Source organism: Rhinatrema bivittatum, chromosome 2, assembly GCF_901001135.1.
Source record: "Rhinatrema bivittatum chromosome 2, aRhiBiv1.1, whole genome shotgun sequence".
Taxonomy (NCBI): Eukaryota; Metazoa; Chordata; class Amphibia; order Gymnophiona; family Rhinatrematidae; genus Rhinatrema; species Rhinatrema bivittatum.
The window spans coordinates 503229236-503243203 of NC_042616.1; the positions used below are offsets into that span (position 1 = coordinate 503229236).

At 45.3% G+C, this 13968-nt stretch overlaps 1 protein-coding gene across 1 annotated transcript in view; it reads left to right on the forward strand.

Annotated features, from left to right (window-relative positions):
- The window catches only part of HIVEP1 (human immunodeficiency virus type I enhancer binding protein 1), a 487602-nt gene extending 474286 nt beyond the window's left edge, over positions 1-13316 (forward strand). The window contains exons 8-9 of the mRNA XM_029590665.1: positions 7054-7559; positions 11623-13316. Coding sequence (XP_029446525.1) covers positions 7054-7559; positions 11623-12723 — 1607 coding nt within the window. The 3' untranslated portion in view covers positions 12724-13316. The remainder of the gene's footprint in view (positions 1-7053; positions 7560-11622) is intronic.
- The last annotated feature ends 652 nt before the right edge of the window (positions 13317-13968 follow it).

The following is a 13968-nucleotide window of genomic DNA, read 5'->3' on the forward strand; positions in this document are numbered from 1 at the left end:
CAGCAGGTAGTTTTGGGGGGGTAATTTTTCAAAGCAAATATATGTGCATAAGTTAGTGTTACTTATGTGTGTATTTGTTGACTGTCTTATGTGGACTGTTAAAAACAAAAAAAATGACTCCCATAGTGTCTTGCTTGCATGGGCTGCTGGTAAGGATCTGCACAACAGCTCGCAGATTTATTTAGCCACTCATATTATTGTGAATCCAAATATTAGGAATGTGATACATTCTCTTCAATTATGAAAGGTAAATTGCAGCAAAGAGGGGAAATAATGAATTTAGCTGCTAACAGAGTTTTCTCACAGGACAAGCAGGATGGTAGTCCTCACATATGGGTGACATCATTAGGATGGAGCCCAATCACTGAAAACTTCTATCAAAGTTTCCAGAACTTTGACTGGCCCCTACTGGGCATATCCAGCATGGCACTAACCCTGCAGCCAGCAGGGTTCCCCCTTCAGTCTTCTTTTTTCCGCGCTGCAGTAGCCTCGCGGTTTAGGAGCTCTGTGGAGATTCCTGACAGGAATTTTCCTCACGGAATTAACTAACATTAAATTGCCCCACAGGGGTCCCTCCTCTAACTTCTCTCTAGCCGCGGTACTCCGGTAAGTTTTTTGACTGTTTTCCGTCGATTACCGTTGAGTTTGGTCCTTGCGGCCTACTGGCCATCGTCCATCCCGCGGCTCAATTTTTTTCTATGGCCATGGCGTCGGGGTTCCGCCGGTGCCCGGACTGTACTCGCACCATGTCTATCACAGACCCTCATGGCGTCTGTGTAATGTGTTTAGGCCAGGAGCATGATGTCCTGACTTGCACCAAATGTGCCCTCATGACACCCAAAGGTCGCAAGACAAGGATGGAGAAGATGGGACTCCTCTTCCGTGCTCACACCCCAACGCCGTCCATCGCATCGACGTCATCGGAACCGGCACCGTCTACGTCGCACCAGCATCGACCACCGTCCGCCATCGACATCTTCACGGCCATCGACACCCATTACTCCCCCTCAGGATCGTAGGGAGAAACATCACCATCGGCATCGTAAGACTCAGACCGTCGAGGGAGCAAAATCATTGACCTCACCACCGTCCGAGCCACCGTCGAAGAAGCCCTGTCCAGGAAAGGCACCGACCATTCCTGCAACCGGGTCATCGAGGCCACCCTCACTCGATCGGGGTTTGGGAGCCGCGATTCCGCCTGTAAAGGTGGTCCCTCCGGCTATGCCTCTGCCTCCCTCTTCTGTTCCGGAGCCAGGGCTGCTTGCTCCAGGTCTCCGAGAAGAACTGGACCGGCTGGTCCAGGAGGCCATCGACAAGGCGATGCAATGACTCCAGGTCCCTTCGACACCGGCACCGATTGTGGAACCGGTCATCGACCCGATTCCAGCAGCGCTGGCACCGCTGCTATCCTGGATGGAGGTGCTCATAACTGCCCTTCCACCGGTGATTCCCGGGTCTCCGATGGCTCCGGTGCGCTCCCCGTTGACAGCTTCATTGGGAGGAGAAACACCATTCCGCATCCCTTCTTCAGTAGTTTTGCCTCGGCCATCGATGCCAATTCGTCCCTCGCCACTGATTCATTCATTGGGGGTGATACGTACATCGGCGCCATCGATGCCTTCGATACCGGCACCGATGCCCTCCAGGCCGTCCATGGTGCCCCCGGCGATTCCTTCGATTTTCTCGGAGCCTCAGTCGGGGCCTTCAGGTATCCAACCCCCCTTCTCGTCCTACAGGTCAGTCTGCTGATTCTTATGACACCTGGGGTGATGATACTTCTTCAGACACCGATGACTTACCTTCACCTCCCTCTCCTACTGAAAGTAGAAAGTGTTCTCCTCCAGAGGACCTTTCTTTCATTAATTTTGTGAAGGAAATGTCTGAGTTGGTCCCTTTTCAGCTTCAGACGGAGCAGGATGATAGGCACCAGATGATGGAGTTGCTCCAGTTCCTGGATGCCCCTAAAGTGATCACTTCCATTCTTATTCATCAAGTTCTTCTTGACCTCAAAAAGAACTGGGAAAACCCTGGATCCATTGCCCCAGTCCATAGAAAAGCTGACACTACCTATTTAGTGCAGTCAGCTCCCGGCTTTCAAAAATCTCAGCTCGACCACCACTCAGTTGTGGTAGAATCGGTCAAAAGAAAGCAAAAAGGACAAAGCCTCACTCATCTACCCCTCCTGTTAAGGAACACAAGTTCCTAGACAATATTGGTCGACGAGTGTTCCAAGGGGCCATGATCATCTCCAGAATTGCTGCTTACCAGCTGCATATGACCCAATACAATAGGGTCATCTTCAAACAGATACAGGACTTCTCTGAAACCCTGCCTGAACAATTCCAAGACCAGCTTCAAATCCTTGTCAACAAGGGGTTTGAAGCAGGAAAGCATAAGATAAGAACAGCTTACAATATCTTCGACACCTCTACTAGAGTGTCTGCAGCTGCTATCTCGGCAAGACGATGGGCCTGGCTCAAATCTTCTGACCTTCGCCCAGAAGTACAAGACAGGCTATCTGACCTACCATGTGTAGGAGACAATCTGTTCAGTGAGCAGATCCAGCAAATAGTGGCTGAATTAAAGGACCATCATGAGACCCTTAAACAGCTCTCATCGATACCTTCCGACTTCCCCTTAAGACAGCCCTTCAGGAAGGACTCTAAGAAGTCATTCTTCCGTCCAAGGAAGTACTATCCTCCACCAGCAAGGTCCCGACCTACGAGACCTTATCAAAAGCCTCAGCCTCGCCAGGCCCGAAATCTTTAGCCACAAGCAGCTCCCCAGCCGGGGCCTGCTTCCGGTTTTTGACTTTCACTTGGAGAGCAGCAGTCTGATTCCTCTGCCAAGCATACCAGTGAGAGGTCGATTGTGCCACTTTCACAACATGTGGCAATCAATCACAACCGACCAATGGGTGCTAGTAATCATTGCTCAGGGTTACCACCTAAACTTTCTTACTCTTCCACCAGACTCACCACCTCTGCAGGCGTGGAGAGTATCCGACCACTCTGTCCTTCTGGAGTAGGAGGTTTCCCTTCTTCTCCAGTTAAGAGCAATAGAACCCGTCCCACTCGCAGCAAGGCCTAGGGTTCTATTCCCGGTACGTTTTGATCCCCAAAAAATCCGGGGGGGGGGGGGCTTCGTCCAATTCTGGACCTATGTGCTCTCAACAAGTACCTCCAGCGGGAAAAGTTCAAGATGGTAACCTTGGGTTCGCTTCTACCTCTTCTACAAAGAGGAAACTGGCTCTGCTCTCTGGACCTCCAGGACGCATACACACACATTGCGATCACTCCAACTCATCGCAAGTACCTCAGGTTTTTAATAGGCCCAAAGAACTATCAATATCGAGTGCTTCCTTTCGGCCTAGCTTCTACACCACGAGTCTTCACCAAATGTCTCATAGTTGTAGCAGCTTTCCTCAGGAAAGAAGGTGTGCACGTCTACCCCTATCTGGATGATTGGTTAATCAGGGCTCCAACACAGCAAGCCGCTCGGTCGTCCCTCGATTTCACTCTACACACTTTAATTTCTCTAGGATTTCTTGTCAATTACGGAAAATCCTATTTAACCCCATCTCAAAACTTGTCGTTCATTGAGGCAGACTTGGACACTTTACAGGCAAAAGCCTTTCTACCTCGACAACGAGCACTAACACTTGTGGCCCTCGCTCACCAGTTGCAGTCTCAACATACAGCAACAGTTCGCCAATTCCTTGTCCTGCTAGGACACATGGCATCCTCCGTCCATGTTACTCCAATGGCCCGCCTGGCCATGAGACTCATGCATTGGACTCTGAAGTCACAATGGATTCAAGCTGTTCAGCCTCTGTCGACCATTGTCTACATCACCAACTCACACCGTCTGTCTCTCTCCTGGTGGAAAGATCAGACCAATCTCCTCCAGAGACTGCCTTTTCAAGTGCCAGATCCTCAACTCATTCTTACCACCGATGCTTCCAACCTCGGGTGGGGAGCCCACGTGGACAATCTACAGACACAAGGATCTTGGTCTCCACAGGAAGCCAAACATCAAATAAACTTCCTAGAACTTCGAGCAATGTGATATGCTGTCAGGGCTTTTCAGGAATGCCTATCAAATCATGTCATCCTGATTCAGACGGACAACCAGGTGGCCATGTGGTACATCAACAAGCAGGGAGGCACAGGCTCCTTCCTCCTGTGTCAGGAAGCTGTACAGATTTGGGTGGAAGCACTCTCCCACTCGATGTACCTCAGGGCCACCTACTTGCCGGGAGTGGACAATGTCTTGGCAGACAAACTGAGTCGCATCTTCCAGCCACACGAGTGGTCTCTCAACCCCTCGGTTGTGACCTCAATCTTTCGCCAATGGGGATACCCCAGACAGACCTCTTTGCGTCCCCTCAGAACCACAAAGTGGACAATTACTGCTCCCTCATTCGGAGCGAGCGCTCTCAGCCCAGAGATGCATTCTCCCTCTCATGGGCAACCGGTCTGCTCTCTGCATTCCCTCCACTTCCTCTTCTTTTGAAGACTCTTGTGAAGCTACATCAGGACAAAGGAACCATGATCCTGATAGCACCTCACTGGCCACGCCAAGTGTGGTTTCCCATTCTCCAGGATCTTTCCATCCGCAGGCACATTCCCTTGGGAACGGATCCGCATCTGATCACTCAAAATGACGGATGCCTACGCCATCCCAATCTTCAGGCCTTGTCCCTGACAGCATGGATGTTGAAAGGTTAATCCTTCAACCACTTAACCTTTCAGATTCGGTTTCTCGTGTCCTGATTGCTTCACGGAAGCCTTCCACAAGAAAATCTTATTCCTATAAATGGAAAAGGTGCACATCATGGTGCACTTCGCAGTCCCTTGATCCCTTTTCCTGTCCAATCCCAAGCTTTTCGGACTATCTCCTGCATTTGTCAGCGTTAGGCCTAAAAACCTCTTCCATCAGAATGCATGTCATGCCTTCCATAAAGGTGTCGGGCATGTCCCTATATCAGTACAACCCCTCTTAACACGATTTTTAAAGGGCTTGCTCCATATCGAGCCACCTTTACGTCCTCTGGCCCCTTCTTGGGACCTTAACCTGGTTCTTGGTCTGCTCATGAAACCACCATTCGAGCCTCTTCACTCCTGTGACCTAAAATATCTCACATGGAAAGTGATTTTCCTTTTAGCTATCACTTCAGCTCGCAGGGTTAGTGAGTTACAGGTCTTAGTTACCTATCCGCCTTACACTAAACTCCTGCAGGACCAGGCGGTACTCCACACTCACCCTAAGATTTTACCCAAGGTAGTTTCGGAGTTTCACATTAATCAATCCATCATACTACCTACCTTTTTTCCCAGGCCCCATTCCAATCCAGGGGAACAGGCTCTGCATACCTTTGACTGTAAACGGGCTCTAGCTTTCTATCTAGACCGTACACTTGCCCACAGGAAGAGCACTCAGTTATTCGTCTTTTTCCATCCCAACAAATTAGGGCAACCTGTGGGTAAGCAGACTCTCTCCTCCTGGTTGGCGGACTGCATATCTTTTTGCTACCAGCAAGCAGGCATTCCTTTTCAAGACTGTGTTAAAGCACACTCTGTGAGGGCCATGGCGACTTCAGTAGCACACCTAAGATCGGTGCCACTTCCTGACATTTGCAGGGCTGCCACCTGGAGCTCTCTCCATACCTTCGCAGCCCACTATTGCTTGGACAAAGCCGGAAGACAAGATTCCATCTTCGGCCAGTCTGTCCTGCGTAACCTATTTCCAACGTGACGTACCATCACCCTTCCGCCTGCCCGATGGGCTTCAGGATGCCCTCTACCAAATTCCATCCCAGTTGTTGTGCCTGTTGCACGCCGTTGGGTACATTTGGTGCATGTTCGGACATCCTCAGCTCTGTACTCACCCATATGTGAGGACTACCATCCTGCTTGTCCTGTGAGAAAGCAAGTGTTGCTTACCTGTAACAGGTGTTCTCACAGGACAGCAGGATGTTAGTCCTCACAAAACCCGCCCGCCGCCCCGCAGTGTTGGGTTCGTAACGTTTTGTTGTTTTATTTTTTCGGCACTGCCTGTAGCTATCAAATAAGACTGAAGGGGGACCCCTGCTGGCTGCAGGGTTAGTGCCATGCTGGGCATGCCCAGTAGGGGCCAGTCAAAGTTCTGGAAACTTTGATAGAAGTTTTCCGTGATTGGGCTCCATCCTAATGATGTCACCCATATGTGAGGACTACCATCCTGCTGTCCTGTGAGAACACCTGTTACAGGTAAACAACACTTGCTATCTATCAAAATCACTAATTATATCTGAACCAAGAAATAAAGGTGTTCCCTGAGTAAATCCCCATGGGCAAAACCTGCCCTCCCCTCAGCGACTTTCACCACGTTTAATTTTAGCCTGTGGGTGAGATTTCATCAAGGGAGGTAAAGTACAGATATGGATTGGATTTTCAAACTACCTTTTGTACTTTTCCCTGCTGACTTTTTCCCAAATAGCAGGTGCAAAGTCTGGAGGTACTTTCATATCCACGAACCTTGCTGGTCAATTTTCAGAGAGAAACTCTTTGGGGAGTTTTCTTTTGAAAATGAGCTTTCAAGTCTGTTGGTCGAACCAGCAAATCACTTATCCAAAGGAAACATTCCCCCTAAATCAGAGGCTGCCAAGTCCAATCTTCAAGAGCCAAAAACGTCTGGTTTTCAGGATTCCCATAATGAATGTGCTTGAGATAGATTTGCATACAATGGAGGCAGTGCATGCAAATCTATCTCATGCATATTCATTATGGATATTCTGAAAACCCTGTCCTAAATGATTGAATGGGAAAGAAAGGTTTCAGTTGAAAGCAATAGTTATCTTTATCTCTGTTGCAATGAATTGTGCTGGTCTTGATCCAGCTTGTGCTTTAGAGCCTTGATAATAGAATGCGATCATTGTCCTTGTTCACTGTACTATAAACGATCAATGCAAATCATAAAGTGCTTAAGAAAGAGGGACTTCATGCCTTTGGAACTTAGTCTGTGTGTATCATGAAAATTTTACACCTCTAATTTTATACTTTTTTTTTGCAGGTGAGAGACAAAAGTATGGCTGTGAGCGACCAGGATATGATTTAGATGAATCTGATGGTCCAGATGATGATGACAATGAGGATGAGGATGAAGACAGCCAAGCTGAATCAGGCCTATCTACCACCCCCTCAGTCACAGCCAGCCCCCAGCATCATCCAGATCGTTCCAGCCACCATGAGACTTCCAATGCCAGTGAAGAAACCAGAATATCAGACTGCTTTCCTCGGGGTCAGGCAGGCCTTCTAAATATTTTGCCTAAAGCACTGCTTACAAAGATGACTGCACTTACCACAGCATCAAACTGCAGGACAGCAAGGTCACCTCTAGCTAACAGGCATCAGGACACACATGACAACAGTGTGCTGCAACATGTAACAAGTATGGATTGTCCTCAAGCATCGTCAGCCTCCTCCAGATCCCCCAGCTATCAGATGTCTGTAGATTATCCAGATACACAAGAAGCTCTGGAAGGTTCCTTAAATTCTGAAGCTACAGTTATAACAAAGGCAAGAGAATATTAATTTATTTTATTTACAGAGGGTGGGGACTTTAACCTCTGAAAAAGTAGACTTAAAAATACCCATTAAAAATGTAATAAATCACTGAGTACGACACTGCCAATACTGGCTTTATTAATATATATATATATATATATGTGTGTGTGTGTGTGTGCAGTGGCTTGCAAAAATATGTAACCCCTAAAAAGTCAGCAGATTTATTTAGATTACAAATGACACACAGATTGTTCCAGACAGTATGTTGATTGCAAACCGGTAGGCTCTTAAAGTACATTTTCAAAATCACAATTCATTATATCTCTGCATTTTCTGTAAAATAAAATTAAAAACTGATAAATGCTGCTTGCATAAGTATTCAACCCCTTTAGACTAGTACTTGGTAGAGCCACATTTTGCTGCAATAATAATTTTAAATCTGTTGGGGTAAGTTTCTACCAGCTTTGCACACTGTTTGGGAGTAAGGTATGGCCATTTTTCCTGGCAAATTTGTTCCAGGTTCTTCAGTTTGGTTGGATTATGCTGATGGACTGCAATTTTCAAATAGTGCCACAGATTCTCGATTGGATTGCAATCTGGACTTTGTCTTGGCCATTGTAGAACATTCAGCTTTTTGTTGTTCAACCACTCCTGTGCTGCTTTGACCTTGTGCTTGGGATCATTGTCCTGCTGAAAGGTGAACTTTCTCCCAAGCTTTAATTTTTTAGCAGAATGAAGCAGGTTGGCTTGCAGTACCTCCCTGTATGTGGATGCCCACTCCCCACTGAGAAAAAGCATCCCTACAACATGATGCTGCAGTCCCCATACTTTACTGTTGGGATGGTGTTTCCTGAGGATTGGGCAGTGTTTGGTTTGTGCCACACAATGAGGTAGATCTTAAATAAGTACGCGCAACCGGCGCGAACAAAAGTACGCCAGATTTTATAAGATACGCGCGTAGCCGCGCTTATCTTATAAAATCCGGGGTCGGCACACGCAAGGCTGCGCAAAATCGGCAGCCTGCCTCCATTCCCTCCGAGGCCGCTACGAAATCGGAGCAGCCTCGGAGGGAATTTTCCTTCCGTGTCCCCCCACCTTCCCCTCCCTTCCCCTCCCTTCCCCTATCTACCCCAGCCCTACCTAAATCCCCCCCCTACCTTTGTTGTGCAAGTTACGCCTGCTTGAAGCAGGCGTAACTTGCGTGCGCCGCCTCAGCATCCCTGGCACAGGTCGCAGTGCCGGGGGACTCGGGACCGCCCTCCCGGCCCGCCCCTGGGCCCACTCCGGACTGCCCCCTGACCCCGGACCCGCCCCCGAACACGCCCCCTCCCGCCCCTTTTACAAAGCCCTGGGACTTACGCATGTCCTGGGGCTTTGCACGCGCCGACGGCTTATGCAAAATAGGCGCACCAGCGCGCGAGTGCCCTACGCCCGTAAATCCAGCAGGATTTACGGGCGTAGGGCTTTTAAAATCTAGCTCATAGTGTTTTGAATTTTGGTCAAAAAGCTCGATTTTTGTCTCATCTGACCACAAAACCTTATCCCAAGTTTTAGCTGTGTCACTCTGATGCTTTCTGGCAAACTTCAGAGGCTCTCTGTTGTGGTTTTTCATAAGTAATGGCTTCTTTCTAGCCACCCTCCCATGCAGGGCAGTTGTATGCAGAGCTCTTGATATGGTTATTTGGTGCATCTCCACTCCAATCTCAGCCTCTGAATTCTGTAACTCCTTCAGAGTGATTGTTGGCCTCTTGTTGCTTCCCTCACAAGTTGTCTCCTTGCTCTGACACTGAGTTTTGAGCCTTATCTAGGTAGTGTCAGGGTAGTAAGATGCAGCTTCCATTTCCTCACGTTTGATCCAACAGTGCTCACTGGGATATCAAGCACTTGGATATTATTTTCTAGCCTTTTCCTATCTTGTGTATGGCTATAACTTTATCTTTAATATCCTTAAAATGCTCTTTGATCTTCATTTTCACAGCTTTCCTTAAGATTCACAATCTCACCAATGGTACTGGAATTAGGAAGCATTTTATCCAGAAAAATCTTTATTTATTTATTTTAATGAATCACAGGTAGAGGCCAATTGTTAGGGCAATATTTTTCATCTTTGTAAGCTTGGAGCTTCCACAAGCACAGGGGTTGAATCAAGGAGCATTTTTCAGTTTTCAATTTTATTTCACAAAATAGTACAGAGAAATAATTAATTGTGACTTTAAAAATTTACTTTAAGAGCATACTAGTTTCCAATAAACATAACTGGAGCAATCTGTGTGTCATTTGTAATCCTCACAAATCTGACTAGGGGGGTCAAATACTTTTGCAAGCCACTATATATATATATATATATATATATATATATATACTGTATGTATGTGTAACATTTGTAATAAGTGCTATACAGAATATACATACTGGATTTCAAGAAAGTTAATCCTTCGATTCCCACTACTGAGGGGATGGAATATTTTTTTTCTTCAGTGGAGCAGTGGTGAATTATTTTACTATTTTTTCCAATAGATTTCTGAAAGAAATATTTTTCTTGGTAAGGTTATTAAACTGGGTCTGCAGTGATAAGTCTCGCTGAAATTCAGACCTTTTAAGTTGCATGTCTTCCTCTGCTTGGTTGACTTACCAGGTCATAGCTGTCCTTTTTATTAGTTAACATCGCTTGGCTGTTTTCTTTTTCACAATTCGGTTTTACTGAAAAAATGACCATCTAAGGTATTTGTATATGCACTGACTTAGTGGTGAGATGATGGCAGGTAATTGTCTAGTGATGTCAACGGAAGAAAGATTACATTCTGCTTTTTACAATCATTTTTCCTGTACATTAAATGTTTAAAATAAAATTAGCGAAAAAAGTGTGCAGAATTCTATTGTTTTGACATGGAGTGTTTGATGCTTTCCTTTTAAAAACAGCTGCAGGGAAGTCTCATATATGGGCAGATTTTCAAAGGCTAAGCGCGTAACCTGAGGAAATCTGCCCCTGCGCACGCCAAGCCTATCTTGCATAGGCTCGGCGGCGCGCGTGTATGTCCCGGGGCTTGCAAAAAGGGGCTGTTCAGGGGCGTGGTGTCGGCTCGGGGCGTGTTCGGGGGCATGGCGGCGCTCCGGGGGCGTGGCCGAGTGCCCCGACACAGTGGCCTGTGTCGGGGCCTGCCGCACCAGCAGACATTCGGCGCGTGCAAGTTACGGCTACCCGGAGGCAGGCGTAACTTCCTGGATAAAGGTTAGGAGGGGGATTTAGGTAGGGCTGGGGGGTGGGTTAGATAAGAGAAGGGAGGGGGAGGTGGAGGGAACGGGCAGCGCGTGCAAGGGGGTGCACAAATGTGCACCCCCTTGCGCGCGCCGACCCTGGATTTTAAAAGATATGCGCGGGTAAGCGCATATCTATTGAAATCCAGCGTACTTTTGTTTGCGCCTGGTATGTGAACAAAAGTACGCGCTCGCGCTTTTTTTAAAATGTACCCCATAATATATAAATATGCTCTTAATACCACAAGGTAGAAAAATAATTTTAAGACACGTTTTCAGTGATAGAAATTGTCAGATCAAACTTCTTACAGTGAATATACAAAAGTGAAATAACTTGTTTTCCCTAATAAGAGATTGCCTGTGTGGTAGAAATCAACTTCAAAGGATTATTTAGTTTTATGTTATGTCTGATGACTTCTTTCAGTGGAGAATGAATGTTTCAGCATAGTACAGTAATTGTATACATATTCAACTTCAAGGCATAATGTATATGTTTAGGAAAGTAATATATTTCTTGCTTTGGATGCAGTTGAATTTACCGTGAATTGTTTTTCTTCATTTTCTTTCTTTGTTTTAATGAGGGTATTCATAGGAAAGGAAAATTAATACTTCCTCAGAATATGTGAAATTGTACATCTTTTTAAAGCAGTAGATTGGGCTATCAAAAATAGAGAATTATTTCTTCAGATGAAAATAAGCTGATGATAGGAGAGCCTGTTTCCACGGGAAAGGACATAATTCAAACTATTTAGAACTCTTTGATGGAAATTTCATATTGCTTGGAATCTGAACATTAAAGAATAATTTTCTGTCTTATTAGGACTCATCTGTGAAACTACCTTCACCACCAGTAGATCGCAGCACACAGACTTCGTCAGTATCAGATTATGAGTTCCATCAACAGAAGAGGTTACAAACTACAGACCTAGCAGCATCTCAGACTCATCTGTTCAGTCATCTTCCTTTGCATTCACAGCAGCCGGCACGAACACCCTACAACATGATTCCAATTGGTGGGGTCCAACTGGTTCCTACATACTCCACTTTTGTGCCCATTCAAGCTGGGCCAGTACAGCTCACTATACCTGCTGTCAGTGTGATCCATAGACCTACAGGTGCACTTAGTGACAATCTTTCTGAGATACCTAGCACTACAAATCCTATAGGAATTGCTGAAGTGAACAGTGTTGTGCCATGTATCCCAGTTGGCCAAGTAGGTGCATCCAGCCTACAACCTCTTCCAGCACTAAGCATGGAGACATTAAATATATTAGGACTGGCAAACACAAATGTAACCCCACAAATACATCCCTCTGGACTTAAACTAAATGCTGTAGGGCTACAAGTTTTGACTACTAGCCCTTCTCAGAGCAATCCAAACCCTCAGACACATATTCCAGGTCTGCAGATACTAAATATAGCTCTGCCTACTTTAATTCCATCCATTAGTCCTTTAAGTACAGATGGTCAGGGCGTTCCTGAACCACTAGCTTTCAGTAAGAAAGCCTGTGAAACTCATCCAGAACAGATGCCTGTGAGCTTTCCTATTGGGCACTCCAATCAGAATAACAGAACTGGATCTCCTCAGATAACACCCTCTGTCCAAGAGTATAGTGGAAAAAAGATATCAGATCCTGCCGTTTTACATGAATACAAAAGGTTGAATGTTCAAGAGAAAGCCGATGCAATGAATCACATGAAGTTGCAGAGCAATGTTAGTTCCGTTCTGGGCAAAGCAACATACACACCGAAGCCCTTCCTCAAGACGAATTGTGGAGGGGCAATCAGTCCCCTGATCCAGGAGACTCGGTCTGCTGATATACAAGCACAGAGGCTAGGATTGCCACAGAGGCAGAATACTGTGCAGTTTAGTGATGCCAGCAGTGATGATGATGAAGACAGACTTGTAATAGCAACCTGAAAGCTTTATTTTTTTATATACATAAACACTTAAAGGTTTGTTTCCAAACCGTCTTTCCCTTAAAGCACATTTTTTCTGACACAGACTTATACTAATCTTTGTGCAATCATGAACTCTTGACCAATAATTGTTTTTTGTCAGCTCCAGCCATTTTTGTACATGTTGTATAGACAATTGTGCCTTTTGGAGTTTTAAGTTTTAGAAACTTGTACAGATCATTGAATATATCTATATATATATATATATATATATATAGATAGATAGATAGATAGATAGCTATAGATATATATTATATATGTATAATAAAACTAAGGTAGTTGCTTGTGTTTAGTAAGTGATACATCCTATGTCCACTAAAACAAATGATTTAATTATATATGTTGCACTGTTAAATGTAAATTTATATGGCTGTGGGGCAAAGTTTTTGTGTACAGCTCTAGTATGTAAAATTCCATATTTATTGCATCCATATTTGTCTTGGAAAATGGGTCTGTCCATCTTCATGTTCAAGAAAGTAGCTTTATACTTAAAAACAGAATTTCTCTGTGTTGAGCAATGTTCCAATAAAATTTTGATTACTGACTTTATCTTTACCCATATAGTGCCTTCTTGACATCACGCAGTGGCCAGGGAAGCTGCACCTGTTTTCTGTTTAATTTGGGAACCTACAGCACACCAAGGGAACAAGATTTTTTTTTAGATATGTTATTGACAGGAAGAAGTGCAAAAGTGAGATTGTAAGACTCAAATGTGAAAGTAGGATTGGAGGAATATGTAGAAGCTGATGAGGGGAGAGAATGGCTGAACAAATATTTCTGTTCATTGTTCACTAGGGTCCTGATTTTAAAAAGCATTTACTCAAGTAAAACTTGGCTTTGTTTGAGTAAATGCACTTTACCTGCGTAAGCGGGCTTTTGAAAATTGCTACAATATATGCCATTGTCCATAGGATGTACTCGCATAAGTGCACTTTACTTGATTAATTAGTATGTTACATTTGCGCTCATAACTCCATTGATAATTACTTTCTAAGGAAGGGTTTGAAGTAAGACCATAGAAAACTGCCACAATAGGAATGGAACTAAGGTAGACCTCAAACAATTTTCAGAAGACTGTATTTATGATAAATCAGTGGTGCCAGACAGGATATAAGAACATAAGAAATTGCCATGCTGGGTCAGACCAAGGGTCCATCAAGCCCAGCATCCTGTTTCTAACAGAGGCCTAACCAGGCCACAAGAACCT